The 16,975-nt window shown below is 34.3% G+C and overlaps 3 protein-coding genes across 3 annotated transcripts; 1 reads left to right on the top strand and 2 right to left on the bottom strand.

Moving 5' to 3' along the window:
- Positions 1 to 1,722: 1,722 nt before the first annotated feature.
- On the top strand, positions 1,723 to 8,582 carry LOC110092780 (C-factor). Its single transcript, XM_020817447.2, has 6 exons — positions 1,723 to 2,078; positions 2,411 to 2,563; positions 5,204 to 5,297; positions 7,106 to 7,188; positions 7,296 to 7,449; positions 8,143 to 8,582. The coding sequence occupies exons 1-6, from the start codon at positions 1,896 to 1,898 to the stop codon at positions 8,376 to 8,378; spliced, it is 903 nt and encodes a 300-aa protein (XP_020673106.1). The 5' UTR covers positions 1,723 to 1,895; the 3' UTR covers positions 8,379 to 8,582.
- A 1,308-nt stretch (positions 8,583 to 9,890) lies between these two features.
- Positions 9,891 to 11,031, bottom strand: LOC110092781 (thaumatin-like protein 1). The gene has a single exon (XM_020817449.2). It carries the CDS (start codon positions 10,572 to 10,574, stop codon positions 9,891 to 9,893), a length of 684 nt encoding a protein of 227 aa, XP_020673108.1. The 5' UTR covers positions 10,575 to 11,031.
- A 4,844-nt stretch (positions 11,032 to 15,875) lies between these two features.
- On the bottom strand, positions 15,876 to 16,764 carry LOC110092819 (protein P21-like). Its single transcript, XM_020817499.2, has one exon. The coding sequence runs from the start codon at positions 16,762 to 16,764 to the stop codon at positions 16,072 to 16,074; it is 693 nt and encodes a 230-aa protein (XP_020673158.1). The 3' UTR covers positions 15,876 to 16,071.
- Positions 16,765 to 16,975: the final 211 nt, after the last annotated feature.

The raw sequence follows: 16,975 nt of genomic DNA, 5'->3' as shown, positions 1-16,975 counted from the left end.
GATCGCTAAAGATAATTTGATGGGAGAATTAAGGTCCTAAATGGTTCTCTTATGAGAAGAGAGACTTGATGGCAAAGCTTATCTACAAAGATGGTTTTCAACTAGTTATCTATTAGATCTACAGATCCTACAAACTTAGGGACCCTATCCTACCAAGTTAGTTGGAGAAAGTCCTCTCAAACAGTACAAAACTATAGCATTTTAATGGAAAGTTTGTGCTAACCCCTCAACCCTGCAACAAAGTACATGCTCCCAAAGACAATATTTATGAGTTCATAGTGCTATCAATTTCCTATTCATTTTGTTTAGTTTTAGAAAAAAAAAGAGTAATATGATTTATGAAAAATATATTATTATCTGATTTTAATGATTTCTCCCAACTAACTGATAATGATAATCAAAATTTGTTTAAAACTATGATAGGCCAAGTTAGAAGCTTGGGTCAATCATTTGAAAGAATTAATTTTTATCTCAATCGAATATATCCAACTTGAATATATTCAATTGTATGTGATGTGTGTATGAATTTGACTTAATTGACCTAAATATTTTTTTTTAAAAAAAAATTATGATTTCGAAAAAGAATATTATTTTTAAAGTATAAATCTAACTTTTGTACCAATTAAATGACTGCAAAAAATAGTTTTTGAAGAAGAGAATATCAATAAGATTATTTATCAATAGCCAAAAGCCAATTTTACCACTTGCACTGTGCTTAGGGCATCTCTAACTGAAGTTCTCATTTTTTACTTCAAAATGCAGTAATAGTCATAGAAAATAGTAATTCATATCCAACCAAACTCTAATTCATCCATGTAGATTTTTTCTTATCTTCATTTATGCATAAAAAAGGATTTATTTTATGAAGGAGCATGCTAATCACTAGAATTAACAAAAGGATCGTGTTCATTAAAAAAATTTAAAAATGTGTCAATTCGTCAAAATATTTGATGCATTCAGAAGAATGAAGATAAACTTTGTTGTTTGTATAACATAAATTTTATTGTTTAAAAAATAATTAAAATAATATTGATTGATATTTAAAATATTAAAATAATATATAAAATATTCAAACAATTTTATTTAATCGTTCTCCCCCTCTTTCTCTACTCCCCCCTCTCTTTCTCCCCCCCTTTCTCTCTCTTTCTACTTTGTGGCCTCTCTCTCTCTCTCTCACTCAAGCTGAACGCTATAAAATTGTTTTGCACATTCAGAATGTATTAAATCATTTTGCTCATTATGAATGCACCAAATATTTTGACGTACTGACTCCTTTTTAAAATTTTTAATAAATATACTCATCTTACTAGTTCTAGTGATTAACATCGTAGTGAGATGTCAATGCTGAAGTCACATCGTTCATAATTGCAAAACGTGTGTTTTTTGTGGGCGTTCGAATGAAGGCTTAGGGCATCTCCAACAAAAAAAAATCATTTCCACTCCAAAATGCAGTAATTTATATCTAATCGAACTCCATTTTTCCGCCTCTTTTGCTCGCTTCTTAATCTTTCTGCAAAGGTAATCAATCATCTTTCTTCTCTTTCGTCCGCTTCTTCGGCAAATCCGTGACACAAAAATTTGACGTAGGTGAACAGTGTGATGCCTCAAACTGTTCACTCACCAAATTTTGACCTACAACTTTTAGCATTCCACAATGAAGCAAATAATTGATAACATACCGCAGTATACAATTCGACTAGAGAGGATCAGTTGGAGATGCCCTAACAAACTTACCAGCCAAATTTATGTTCTCTTCTTGTTGTCAACAAGGCGCCACGTCTGTCTTGATTTTGAGGAAACCGATTGCTCACGCAGCACTGCCGAAGCATACTTCTAATCCTGTAACGAGCCGCAGATAGGGGATTGATAGAACAAAATTCTTCGTCTTCCCTAGCATGAATCTAATGCAGTTCTTTTCGCGAAGCAGAAAACTGAGCGAAATGTTAAGGGTTTCTTTAAGGCCTCCGCTGCCATTGGTGAAATCGGCCCCAAAGGCTCGGTTCTCCAGCACCGTATCTCAGTGGGAGGGCGGGGTTTCCATGGTTCAGGGCGCATCCAGGGGAATCGGGCTCGAATTCGTGAGCTTTTCGTTCTAAAATAAACTTTTTTTAAAGATATATTGGAATTCTTATGTTCCTTTTTTCAAATTTGCGTGGGCTTCGGTGTACTGTTTTCCGTCGAAATTGATAGATGATTATAGTGAATGAGTATCTAAGGCCAAAATTTCTGCTACGTGTGTGGAACACGGTATCTTACTAATAAAACTCTGTGGATCGTGCCTTATGGGTTATGATTCTTATGTCATATTTTATCTTTTTAAAATCAAAGTATTACCACCATTTTGGAATTCACAAATTCGTCAGTTTTCAAAAATTTTAAGTTGATTTTTTAAGTTGATTGTGTTTGATAGGTGAGGCAACTACTTGAGAAAAGCAACAAAGGGCATGTTATTGCGACTTGTCGAAATCCTGGGGGAGCAACCAACCTTCTTGAATTGAAGGAAAAGTTTGGAGATCGTCTCAAGGTACTACCACTTGATGTGACAGATGAGAGTACCATAGAGGTAATGCGACATTTCTTATCTATTGACACCATTTCTGTGCAGTGCTTTCAAAATAAGAAATATCTACTACTAAATTTCAGAAGCGAGTAGTACCTTCATTTGCTTGTACTGTATGTAAACTTGCATAATGAATTCATTAACTTTTTAAAGGGACATTCTCGTAAGTTCTGTTCTCGTCTAGTGTTTATGGTGGGGTGGGCTAGAATTCTTTCTAGTGTTTTAGGAAAATTATTGTATTGAAAAGTGTTATAAATGGAAAGTACTAAAACTAGGGAGATACGTTTTTATAATATTTTGGCATGCTCTTTAGTGAGAATATTCCTCCTTTAAGTCTTTCATTTTGTATTCATCTTGTATGCTTAATTATAGGCACATGATCTTAGTCAATAAGCACAAGAATTTCTTGCAACCAATGTGATGCTATAGTGAGGTTCCCTTACTCTCTTTTTTGTTTTGTTTCACTATATAAATGTGTTTCCAATGTGATATTGAGGGACGTAATGAAGAATTGATAGCTTATTTTAGCTTGTTGCAAATTAGAAATTGCTTGGTTTGCTTGATCTTTTCAAGAACTTTGGGAAATTCTTAATTTCTCTCTTATTTGTGCTTATCCTTCCACCTTTTCTGCCACCCTTGGCCATAATTCTAACCCTAATGCTAGTTGCCTTTCTCTACCTTTCTAACACTCCACAAAAAACCCTAATATTACCTCTAGCTATCAACCACACCTCTAGTAACAAAATCCTAAAAATCTATCTCTTATTGCAAGCAAGGATGTCCATATTCAAAATCCAATTAATTCTATTTTTTAATTTTTATGTTATTTCATATGAGGGTGGGGTTGGGCTTATTTTGGGCTTTTATTAAAATGAATGGTGCTAAATTAATTAAATTTTATGCAGGTGCTTCAGTTGCTTAAATCCTCTTAAATAAAAATATATGGGCAATAAACAGGGTGCTCAATGACTGAACAAAAGCTTTGGTGATTATATGATATGTTTTGATTTGAGTATTTGAATATGAATTGCTTTACTAACCTGTATGGAGTATAAAGTCTTTTCACTATTAAAATATAATTTATTACAAGAGTTGCGAAAGTCTTGAAATGAGATATTTTCTCCCAAAAAGGATCGAGGAACCAAAAGGAAAGAATATCCTTCACTAGAAGATTCTTTTTATTTGGAAGCTTTACTAGAGGTACAAAATCAAGCTAGGAGAGAAGAATTGTAGACTACAGAATGCCCATTGTTTTTATAAAAGACTTGCATCATTCATAGGACTAGAATCCATGTTGTTATTGATGGACCACTTTTATTTTTTTGTAGACCTTGGATTTTATTAAGTGACATTTGCTATAGGAACTTTGAACTTTACTTTATTTTGTTTTATTATTTTTATTGGTGGTTGGGTGAATGTTTATTTATATTGATTGCGCTTTAGAAACCGTAATTTTTCTAATTTTTTTTCCTTGCATGTTCTTTTGCTTGGATTTCTCGATAGGCTTTTATGAAATAAATTTTTTATACTCATAACCAAATAAAAATATTTAAGATAACCTAATAATATAATCAGTTTAGAAAGTAAGCCAGGATTCGCCTAGGGCCTCATAAAACATATAGTTCCTTATTTTCTTCTTAGGCACCTCCCTGTCTGTGGGTAGAAGTAGACCACCCGACTTATGAGGGTGCAATTCTGACTCAAGGGAGTTCTACTCTTTTAGTATAAAACCTATGTTCTAAGCCTTTTTAAAAGTTCACATGATGATTATTGCATGCGAGTCAACTAACATGTATTACACTAGAAACAAATTAATAAAATTTAAAATTTAATTGCATTTATTTCTAGATGCATAATTTCCTTACATAAATCTAGGGCTAGTTAAGAATTTTTATAGACGTCGACCATTTATTTCAAAAATTTTAAATAACAATAGTCTACCCATCTTGCATTTGCATAAGATTGAAATTATAATTTTAAAGCGATTAGGTGGAGTTTTAACTGGTATTTCCACTCCAGGCGAGAATGTAAGTTCAAGAGTGTTGAGCTTTCCGAAACTCTTTTTTGGATTCAAAGATATAAGTCCAATCTCATTGAGTTTGCACTTTGTTAGATTAGGCTTGAGTCACTACTATGTAGTGATTCATCTTAGGTCTAGGTTCTAAGGCTGATTATATATCATAAGACCCCACCCTTTGAGCCTTTCACTGATCTTGTGATCAAAGAATATATCTCAAATTTCTAATAAAATATCAACTCAAGCATAAAATCTCATATTCTAAAATACTAAAGCCCATCATAAGATATATTTGAGCACTTCTAAGTTGTCTCATAATCCTAGTGCTCTCTACTCTTCATCCTTTGATATATCATAGATTATTCAATCTTTTTGCCTCTCTCTTTTAAAAAAAAAAATTATGTAGCATTCCACATCATCTCAAGCCAATTTTATTTTATAATGCATCTATATTGTGATGTTGGGTTGATTGTGGATCAACTTTCTAGAACAATGGGTATGGTTTTATGCCTAGCTGTCTCCAAAATCTGCCTCCATTAACTTTATATGTGTTTTAAAAATTATGTTCTTATTTTTCTCTATTGATATTCTAATTTTGGAATTGCGACATATGATTGCTTCTGCAGGCTGCAGCCACCTCTGTAAAAGAAAGTTATGGCTCTATAAACCTACTGATTAACACTTCTGGAGTACTTTCAATACCTAAAATACTGCAACCAGGTTTGACCTCTTAGCTGCCAAAGGATAATTACTTGGATGTGTAGATTTGAATGGGTGGAAGATGTTTTTTTTATAAATTTTTTACCTTTGTTTCACTTGTTCTTTTTATTGTTTCTGCTAAATTACATTCCTTTTCTTCATTGTTGTGTAATTAAATAATCCGCCACGTTAGATTTTTGAACTTTATTATTAACTAACTAGGATGAATGCTTTTTCATCTTTCAGTTGATGCTGTTTGGTTTGCTTGGACATAGTACTTAACAGATTTGACCTTCTTAGCTGTTAAATGCTAATTACTTGGATGTAGATTTGAATGAAAGGATGATGCAATTTTGTTGTATTTTTTCCTTTATTTCAGTCGTTTCTTTTCTTGAGATTTTGATGCCTCTAGCATTCCTCTGCAAAATGAGATTTCTTTTCTTCGTTTTTGTGTACTTAAATTTTCTTCCGCCTTGGATTTTTAAACTTCATGAGTAACTAACTAGGATATACGTGTTTTACAATTCTGTTGAGTTTTGGCTTGATCGGACATAGTAATACATTTTTGTCTGTGTATTTGAGTGTATGCATGCGCATTTGTTTAGGCTTTTATTTAGCTTATTTTTGCTGATTAAGGTTTTGTTTGGGACGGCTTTCTTACTGCTTCTTAAAACAGATTTCTAGTTAAAAATTTGTATTTTTTGTAGAAAGCTACTTTAAGAAGCAATAATAAAGCCGTCCCAAATGAAACCTAAGTTTTTAGATAAGCCGCTTTCTTTTTCAATTGGAAATAAATTGAGGATTTGCTTCATAAAAGTTTTATGCATATTCTTGTTTGGAGCAACGTTTTCACCCTTTTCTTTCCAAAAAGCTGTCATAATTCTGTTTGATAACAAATTTCTTAATGGTTTTCAAAAAATTTGTATAGTGAGAAGAAATTTTTTCCAAACATATATGCTAGGTTGTGGTGATTGTAAGAAGTTGATGTCCAATTTTTTCAATAGTAAAAATGATTTTTGATACTCTCAAAAACTTTTAAAATATGTGTTTTTCCCTTGAGCATTCCTCAAATTTTTACAAATAGTTGCAACTACTCCAAACAGACCTTCAAAGTATATATGTTACAAAACCAACCAATGATCTCAAAATCCACCAACAAACAACAACAAGTATTTACAATCAACAGGGACCTCTAAGTGCCATGCACATGAAAGCTAAACCTGACCCCTCAAAACTAACCTTCTGAACACCCTTAACTACCAGCCACAATGAGGGCCTTTCCTTATCATTGCTATTGGACAAACTTAACCAGCCAATCTTACCAACGCTAGTACATCCTCTAACATGAGCAGGCTCAGCAACCAGGTCTAGGTGAGTCGTGCTGATTAGAGCAGCAAAGGAAGCGGTAGAATGAGTGGTATTAGCCAAATCCACAAGGAAGGGAACGCAGGTAGAGAATCACTATCAGAGGATCAGATTAGTTAAGGCTTCGTTTGGGACGGCTACTACTTCTTAGTGCAGCTTTTTAGTAAAAAAATTTAATTTTTGTCCTAGAAAGCTGCTTTAAGAACAAATGAGAAAGTTGTCCCAAACAAAACCCAAGAGAGAAAAAAAGCAGAGTGGAGTGCTAGATAGAATCTTTGAGCAGCTTGCCATTTGCGCTCATTCACTTGGCTACACGCAGTCCCATGCTTACAACACTTGGACAAGACACGTGTAGGAGAGATTCTCTCTATGGAAGCATCTTGTTATTTTCTCCTTAGATTTTTTTTTTTTCAAGTAGTTTACCCATCTTTATTATGTGTATTTATTTGCAATTTATGGTGCAGAAACAACATTAAGTAAATTGGAGAAGTCATCACTGATGCTTACATACGAAATAAATGCTGTTGGACCTGTTTTAGTAGTGAAGGTAAATTTTCATTTGTTTCCTTTCATCTATTTGTTTCCTTTCATCTATCTGCTTATCGAGCCAAATTCAGGATCTCACATGTCTTTCGCTTATGACGCTCTCTCTAGCATATGTGGCCACTCCTGAGGGCAGGAGGTGGATCTGGAACTGATAGAGAACTTGCTGTGGTTGCAAATTTGAGTGCTAGAGTGGGCTCTATTGGAGACAATAGATTGGGTGGATGGCATTCTTATCGTTCTTCAAAAACAGCTCTGAATCAATGTATGTTGTGCTCTTTCTATGGCTTTGTAGTACCTCATAATCTTTCCATGATAGGATTCACATTACCTATGTTGTAAGTTGCAAGGTAATCTTACTAATTACTTCCGGCTTTTTCAATGGATATTCTTACAAAGTTTAGCGGGCATTTTAACTGATTTAGGCTTCGTTTGGGGCGGCTTTCTAACTGCTTCTTAAAGCTGCTTTTCAGTTAAAAAATTATAAATTTTCTACTAAAAAGTTGCTTCATGAAGCAATAAGAAAGCCGCCCCATATAAAGCCTTAATTTCTTGAGGGTAAATTGGATAGGTAGAGATGAAGGAGCGAGCTTTTATTTGTTTATGGATGGTTGAGGGGTAGTGCGGGAGGGAGAAAATATGATAAATGATAGTTGAATTGGTATTCTCTGTATAGAAAGATATTATCATTTATTATTGCTGATGGAATTGACAGTTTTCAGGGACATAGATTGTATTACTTGTGCTGCTTACAGACCCGATCTGCCAAATTTAAAATTGATGTTGTTTGTTCTTATTTCATTCAGTTTGTGTCACACTTCTAATAAAAGTTATCAATTTGAGTAAATAGAAATAAAGCAATAGAGGTTTTGGGGGGAGGGGTGGCTGCGAGGAATTAAGGTGTAATTACTGTATATCATCTCCAGTGTTTGAACTAAAATTTTAGTTGGTATTTCAGTGACCAAGACCATTTCTGTGGAATTAGCTCGGAGAAAGGATCCAATAATTTGCATTCTACTGCATCCTGGGACTGTGGACACTGATCTTTCAAAGCCATTCCAGAAGAACGTCCCACCCAGTAAGCTATTTACAAGAGAATTTTCTGTACAAAAGCTCCTAAGCATTATTAACAATGTTAAAGGTAGTGATAATGGAAAATTCTATGATTGGGATGGCCTAGAAATTCCCTGGTAAAAATAGCTGATACCATCCTTCTCTCTCTCTCTCTCTTTCTCTCTGTAGGCCAAATGTTAATATCATGATTTATTAATTGCTGGCAATACCATCTTTGTTTCTGCACATCAAAATTTGTTAATTGAATGCCCAACGGTCATTAACCAAACAAAAGGCTAACAATTGCTTTTATGATTCTATTATATATCATTCATTTGAATTTCAGTGTCACTTGCCTTTCTTTCTTGTTAAATGATATTCATTGTTGTTTAACCATAAAGCTTAAATTCTTGTGAAATAAAATAATTATTTCACTTGATTTGGCTTGTTAGTGTGGATTTTTCTGTTTCAGTTTAAATAAAATCTTCTTCAAGTTACCTCTCAAATGGTTAACCTTATTCAAGAACTATTGTTAATGTAATTTAATAAGAACTGTTATTGTCGATTATGTTATTCTGCAAGCCTAACGAATCAAAATTAGGTGGTTCATTAACCTCCAACAGTGTTGTGGGTGACAACTAATCCGGTAGGTAAGGATCTTTTGAAGTTGCAAAAAGTCTTTTGAGTTCTAGCCTTACATACATCGTAAGGTAGCATAAGAAAAACCCTTAACAGTGTATCCTATCATTTCAGCTTTCATTTATTAGTAAACGAATGGAACACCTACTAGTTAAAGAGCATGATAATGTTTTTTTTCCCTTCTCCTTATATACTTTAAATGCACAATATAGTCACAACTGCAAGGGAATTATTATGTACATAGAATAATTCTCTAAGTGCCAGGTATTTATTATTAATATTTTTAATCCTACCAGCACAAAATCAATCCAAGATAATTTCAAAAAATGATTAAACTAGTACTTAATATTGTTACATATGTTCATTTTAATCTGAGGCCTTTCCATATGTTCATTATTATGCCTAATTTAACTAAATTTGAACCACTTTGAGCCTACCGTTAATTTCGCTGTTGTCTTTGGATGAAATTTGTTGGATAGAAGTTTTCATGAACACCTTTTTGGACTTGTTAAGACAATTTCATTCATTTGAGTTAGTATTAAATAGTGATTAAATGATAATCTTAGCATCTTAGTCCTATGTTCTTGCCTATATATCATTATTAGAAGAGTAATCATATATACTTGGAGAAATCCAAACCTTAAGAAATCTATTTTCTCCCATGATTCAATCAAGATCTCTTTCTATACAATATATCAGAAAAATCTCGTTCTTCCATAATCTTTTGAAGGGTAATTAATAATCTAAAGAAAGCAATTCTCAAAGTATTTCGTTCACTTTATGGACTATCTTTCAAGTCAGCTACTAAATTCTCCGGTAGTACGGAGCTAATACAACTCTTTCATAAAAAAACACTAGCTACTAGTGCAATATAATTTTTTTGTCTAGCACTCTTGTTATTGATAAAGAATAGATATAAGTTCATTAAATATTTATTCAGATACTTATTTCACCATGCAACTTTCCCATTCCTCTCCGGCTAGTTTACATGCATGATGAACACAAGTAGCTAGTTTATATTGGGCAGAAAGTAACCCTAAACTTTGTCCCAGCCGGGCAGGTTATGGTGCTGTTATCCTTAGGATAACTCCAAGCCTGGGGGCAGAGGTGCTTAAAGAACTCATTGTAGGGTGTTTTGCTGCAACTTGCGGCAGTTGTGCAGCACTCCTTCTCATTTCTAAACACTGTACACGGGTCATTGCACCCTCCTGGAGCCTTTAACGGTGCTGGGCATTGGCCAATGATATCTGCTGAGCACTGCAATGCTTTGCACTTACTTGATAGGTTATCAGGACTCAGGCTCATGGGCACGTTGAAGCCTTTGGTGAGCGAGAGGTGGTAGTAGTCCATTCCATCGGTGTTATTGAGTGTGAAACCAGCACCGGTGTACGGCGCCTTGCCCAAGGTGCTGCATTCCAGCCTGCCCCCACAGTCACCAGTCTCACAGCGGCCGACGCCACCATCTTTAAACTCACAGTTGGTTCGACCCCAAACGCGACAATTATCTGTGTTGCTCGCTATAGAGAAGGTCCAATTTTGACTGGGGTTGAGCTGGCGGCCCCCGCCAGGGAGTGCTGCGGCCCACACTGTGTAGGGACAATTGTTTATGATTTCTAGGGTGAAGGCATTGGTTATGGGGAGGAGAAGGTGGAGGAAGAGAGAAGAAGAGAAGAAGGATATTAAACCATGAGAGGCCATCCTTTGGCAGGGGGAGTAACAAGCTATACCAATATATGAGATGATTTTGGAGTAAGCTTAGTTTGATATTTATTTATATGCTAATGATTGCATTAGAGAACAACTTTGATCATACAATCAGAAGTTTGCAAATTATTGGAGTCTGCATTTGAAAAGGTAAAACTTCCTTCAAATTACACATTATGATTTGGTTACTTCAAATATATTTAATTTCATTAGTCTCGACCATTTCCACTATGAGAATGAATCTATATGTGTTTTATGCTGGAACTGCTTGATTCAGCTCTGCCATTGTTAAGATTCTTGCAAGTGTATAAAACATTTTTCTCTGATATGGCAGCAATAGATTTCTTCTTGTGAGGATTGGGAACAACAGTCTGTTTCTTTTTAAAAGTGCTGTACAGATTTATCATTCTTGATAGAAAAAGTAATGTTTAATTGTTCTTTTCTTTTGCCGAGAACAGCTATGTGCCTGCTGCTGTGACAATTGGCAACTTCAGTGGGCTATTAGTCATTGGCAGATATATAAAGAGTAAGGTTTCGTTTGGGATCACTTTTTTACTGCTTTCTAAAGCAGTTTTTTAGTGGGCTATTAGGCTTCGTTTGGAACGACTTTCTTTCTGCTTCTTAAATCAGCTTCCTAGTAACAAAAATTTTAATAAAATTTTTGTAATAGAAAGCTGCTTTAAGAAGCAGCAAGAAAGTCGTCCCAAACGAAGTCTAAATGAAAAAGAAACATTAAAAATATGTCACAGAGTGATGTTCATGTTAAAGTTAATAGAATAAGATATGTTATCTCACCATTAAAAAAAAATTATTCTCATATATTTTGTCCTGAATCAATTATCCCTCAATGATCATACATGCAGCAAAGAGTTCCTGTGATGGCCACATGATAAAAAAACTTGTTAAGAGCTTGCTATTTCAAGGAAAGCAGGAACATAAAAAAAAATAATAAAATTTAATAGAAAAGGCTCTCCTCTTACATTTCTGTTTTATGTATATAGGCACACAACTTAGTAATTATGAGTTAAAATAAGAGACAAATAATAGTGGATAAAACTTGAATCTTATTGCTTACTATTAGCTGTACAAAAAGGATTATATTTATAGGTGAAATTAGTATATAATTAATATGAATAATAATAATAAAAAAAGAATGAGTATTAATGAATTGTTGAAGTGAACACTCATTTTATAGTTGATTTAAGTTTTCTTGAATTATAGTGTATCATAGTGCAAAATTTTTCCAATTTCCAATCCAACTCATCACCTTCGAACGCCTTTATTTTTTAGGGAAATTTACGCACATACCACTTTATTTCGTGCTATTTACATATCTAACACCCAAAACATTAATATTACATGTCTACCATCGATATACAACTTTAATATTAAATATATCACTCATGTAATTCATTTCTAGCATTCATAATCATAACATCCCGTAAACTTTAATATTTCATTCCATGCATCTAAATTTGTTCTATGGGTGGTAGACATGTAATATTAATATTTTAGATGTTAGATATGTAAATAGCATGAAATAAAGTGATATGTATGTAAATCTTCCTATTTTTTATTATTTTTTTGAACAACATAGTCCTAAACTTAGAATGCCAAAAAGTGCCTTGGGTTACAAACAAATTTTCATTTAAATTTAGGTTTTGTTTGGGACAGCTTTCTAATTATTTTCAAAAGAAAATTTTTAATACAAAAGTTTCTTGAATTTAAAAATTTTGTATTGTAAGAAAGTTATCTCAAACAAAGTCTTAGATTTCGTTTGTGACAGCTTTCACATTGATTTTTAAAATGACTTTTTACTATAAAATTTTCTAATTCAAAAAATTTTTGCACTAGAAAATTGTTTTAGAAAGCAACAAAAAAACTGTACCAAACGAAGCCTTAGTTTCTCGGAGTTCTTGTGATCTTTATAAAACTCTTATTAATGAGATAGAGAATGATCCCTAAAATAATTTTAGGGCCTACTGATGATCAGAAGAGACCCTAAACATCTTTTTTTTTGGGGAACTGGGTACTTCTCACTGCCACTCTAAAGGGAGCGCTTGCCAGCATAACTAATCTCTCTACGGAACCTAGCAAGTCCACCCATCGGCATCAGACCCCCACTTTCTTTGCCCCATTGAAGAGGTGAGACCGTAATAATGGGGATTCGAACCTGGAGTGGGGGGTTCCCAACTGTGCTCCTCCACCAAACACTCTAAGCCTCCGTGGATTAAACATCTAATATAAATAGAAGAGGCCCAGAGTTGTAAATAAAAATATTTTACATAAGTTATTCAACATAAAATGTTTTTTAAGTGATTGATTAGTCTAATTAGTTCCGTTTGAAATGTTTGTTTATATTGAATCGTATTCAAATTTAATAAATCCACTGATAAAACGGGTTTTGTCAATCAATCTACTTTCAAGAAGGTCATCTTTTGCGTCCATCCGCTGCTATTTGAGACCGAGAAAAAGGGCTTTGACAAATCAGTTGATTAAATCGTTAGATCTCTAATTGTTAAAGAAAGCGTGAAATAGGTTCCTTTATTTCAACCGACTACTTTATTTTTTATTTTTTGTTTCAGTCCTCTTTTAAGGGCTCTTTGTTTGATTGAAAAAATATATATATATATATAGTGTAAAATAAATACTTTAGAGTTGTTTCAATGAATGTAAAGTTTTAATTAGAAATGACCAGCAGTGGCCGGTGGCGGCTGGGAGGCTGTGGGCGGTGGCAGCCAGCAGTGGCCAACAGAGGAGGGAGGTCGGTGGTAGTGGCATGTGGTGGTCGGCGTCAGGTAGTGGTCAAACAAGCTTGTGGTGAAAATGATTTTCACTCAAAATGAATTAGTTCACTTTACATTACTTTTACCATACTTTAGTTTGCAACATTTATAAAACTCTTGTATTTGAAATACTTTATACCATAAAGTAATTCAACCAAATCGCTCATTAAATTTATATTGAAATTTATGCAGCATGTGATATAATTTAAGGGTGTAATTGAGTCAGGCTGACTCGGGCTCGACTTGATAAGTGGCTTGTGAGTCGATCTTGATGAGCTAACAATCTAATTTTGAGCCAAACTTGAATCGTTTAGTTAGCATGTGAGTCGGCTTATTTAAAAAAAAATACTAATAGTAAATATACTTTAAACATATAAAAAATTAATACATTTAGTATAAAATTTGTTTAAAATATTAAAATGGTTTATTTATCTTTCTTATTTCAAGAGAGTACTTATTATTTTTCATTTAATTTTATACTTTTTGCAATATTTTATAATAATTTCTGCATAAGAATAATTTTCTCTTTTTTATACTTTAACCCATCCTAATGCAATTTTCTTAGACAAATATGACACAAGACATACATAAAAAGAAATTGCTAGATTTTTCTAAAAATGGTTATAGACTTATAATCTAAGATTAGTCTTCTTACATTATAATACATTCTCAATAAATCACAAAAAAATTTTAATCAACAATAAAAACAATTATAGATAATTATATATTGTATGATGAAAATAATATCACGCATGTCTTATAAAATATGAAGAACAGTTTTGTAGTTTGTAATAAAATAATTACAAAATAAGCTATATATTAACATGATGTAATTAATAAATCATTTTTTTATTTCATTAAATTTTTTATTATTTTTAGAAATCTTTACCTATCATCATATCAGCTTAATTATGATATTTGTTTGAGTTTTTGTAAGCTATTTTTTCACAATTATTTTATAATTAATTTATAGATAATTACAGGCATTGTCTCTAACGGATACTAAGCTACTTTTGCTAAAAAATTTCTAATTTGTACTATCCCTTGCTTAAATTCTTAACTAATTATTAAATGAGCGATAATTAACCTATTTTTTTATTATAATTGCAAAGCTTTTTTCCATCAGTACATGTTTCCAACATTATTTAATTTGAAATAATTGTCGATTAAATAAATAATTAATATATTATCATAATTTTCTATTTAAAAAAAAAAAATCAAAATTTAGCCATGATAGGCGGCTTAAATTTTTGGTGAGAATATGCATGTATTAAATCATTATTTTTATTATATTTATCTTAAGGTAAATTTAAGAATTTCAAAGTTTATCTGAATTAATTTTTAATCACATAAATATTTTGCAAATATATTTTTAAGAATTATGAGAGTCATGTCTATTTTTGCATAATTAAATGTCTCAAAATTTTTATTGAAATATGATTTACATAATTTTCTTCAATAATCAGTATTTAATTATTTATAACCACTAATATTCGAACTTTTATTCGGTCCGGTGAACGTATGCAAATCTACGTTCGGCCACCAATATTTTAGCGCCACGTAGCATGAAGAAAAGTCGCCGACCCGACCCGCTGTTTTTTGGGTTCTTGCACGTGCGTTTTTTTAAATCATTGACGAGCCGAACAAAATCTCATCACCTTTTGGATATATTTCAAATAACTAGCAATATCGAGCAAATACCAAGTTGTACCTAGTTTTTTCTAGCAATACCGAGCAAATACCTAGCAATACCGAGCAAATCCCTAGCAATACCGAGCAAATACCTAGCAATACTGACCAAATACCTAGCAATACCGAGCAAATACTGAGTTGTACCGAGTTTTTTCTAGCAATACCGAGCAAAAACCTAGTAATACCGGGCAAATCCTGAGCAAATACTGAGTTGTACCGAGTTGTAAAAAACTCGGTACAACTCGGTATTTGCATGGTATTGGTCTTCACAGAGCGGTATTTCTCATTTTTGCAAAGCAATACCTAGCAAATACCGAGCAATACCGAGAAAATCGCGAACATAGCATTCCAGGGTTCCGCTCCGGGTCAAGTCGTCGGGCCGCGCGATTTAGAGTAAGAGCACGTGGCGACATGTTATTGGCGGCCGAACGTAGCTCTACGTCCGGTCAGATGACGTAATAATTGTTCCTAATATTCATATTCAAGAACTATTAAAAAAAAATATTTGCATCTTAAAACTATCAATAATATTCAAATTCTCTTTTAACCCACTCAAAATTTTGATATATCCCATTCGGGCGCTTCTTCGGCCAAATCTCGCAAGTTGTATGCGGCTTCATGTTGGGTTGGGTCAACTCGATAATCCGGCGGGTCGAGTATGGGTTGCATTTTCTGGCCGGATTTGAATCATGTCAAATATATAGTAATGGGACAATATCTAGTTCAACTTGAATCTGACCCATAACCCAATTTTGCCCCCTAATTGCATGGATTTAGCAACCCATTTTAAGTACTTATCCCTTATAAAATAAAAGAATTCACTGCAAACTAATACGTAACATATCATATTATTCACCAATACAAATTTAAGTCAAATACATTACAAACAGATAAGAAGAACACATTAATTAAAACATCACAACCATTCCGTTTTCTTATTGTCAGAAATTCACAGACCAATATTCGATCGATCAAGCTATAATCAATCATATATTTATACAAATCAGGAATTCTTACGGGCAAAAGGTGACTGTAAAATCCCCACCCGACGTGCAAGTGAAGGTGCTGGTCGGATCATCCATGGGATAGCTGCAAGCATTTGGGCAAAGGCTTTTGAAGAACCTCGAATACTTTGTCGGAGAACAGCTTCCCACCTTATTGCAGCAATACTCATCAGTCTTGAACACGTCGCAAGCGCTCTTGCATCCTCCGGCGGATTTCAGCTCCGACGGGCACTCCGGGGTCAAGTTGTCAGTGCACGTTACCGCGCTACAGTTTGCTGGTCCGGTCGGGTTGACGGCGACGGGGAGATTGAATCCGTTGACGAGAGTGATGCCGTAGAAGTCGTTGTTGCCCCATTGGTATAACGAGTATTCGATGACGGTGGCGGGGGAGGATGGGTTGGAGGTGCAGTTGAGAGCGCCGGAGCAATCGCCGGAGAGGCAGGTGCCGGTGCCGGAGGAATCGAAGGTGCAGTTGGTGCGAGCCCAGATGGTGCCGAAGGTGGAGCTGGTGGTGTTGGTGGTAAAGGTCCAGTTTTGGGAAGGGGGGAGATGGAGGCCGCCGCCGTAGGGGATGGAGCCGGGCCAGATGGGATGAGAGCAGTTGTTGTTTATGAGAAAGGTGGTGGCTTGGTTGAGGGGGAGGAGGACGAGGAGGAGGAGGAGGAGGGGGAGGGATGTGGGGAGAAGAGAAAGTAACACCATTGGGGGCAGTGGATGCTGCAGAAGCCATCGGAGCAGTCATTGTCGGTTGTTGCCATGGATGGAAGGAGGAGGTAGTTAGGCGGGTGAAGAGGAGTCTGCCATGAAAGGGGTTCTCACGTATTTGGAGATTTGGGAGAAAGAAGGGAGAGGAGAGGATTGGAATGGGTGATGAAAATAAAGTTTGTAGGTCTGCGAAGAATAATCTATGAGA

This window comes from Dendrobium catenatum, unplaced genomic scaffold (genome assembly GCF_001605985.2).
Source record: "Dendrobium catenatum unplaced genomic scaffold, ASM160598v2 fragScaff_scaffold_665, whole genome shotgun sequence".
NCBI lineage: Eukaryota > Viridiplantae > Streptophyta > Magnoliopsida > Asparagales > Orchidaceae > Dendrobium > Dendrobium catenatum.
Note: the sequence above shows the minus strand (reverse complement) of the source record. Positions and strands in the feature narration are given on the sequence as shown.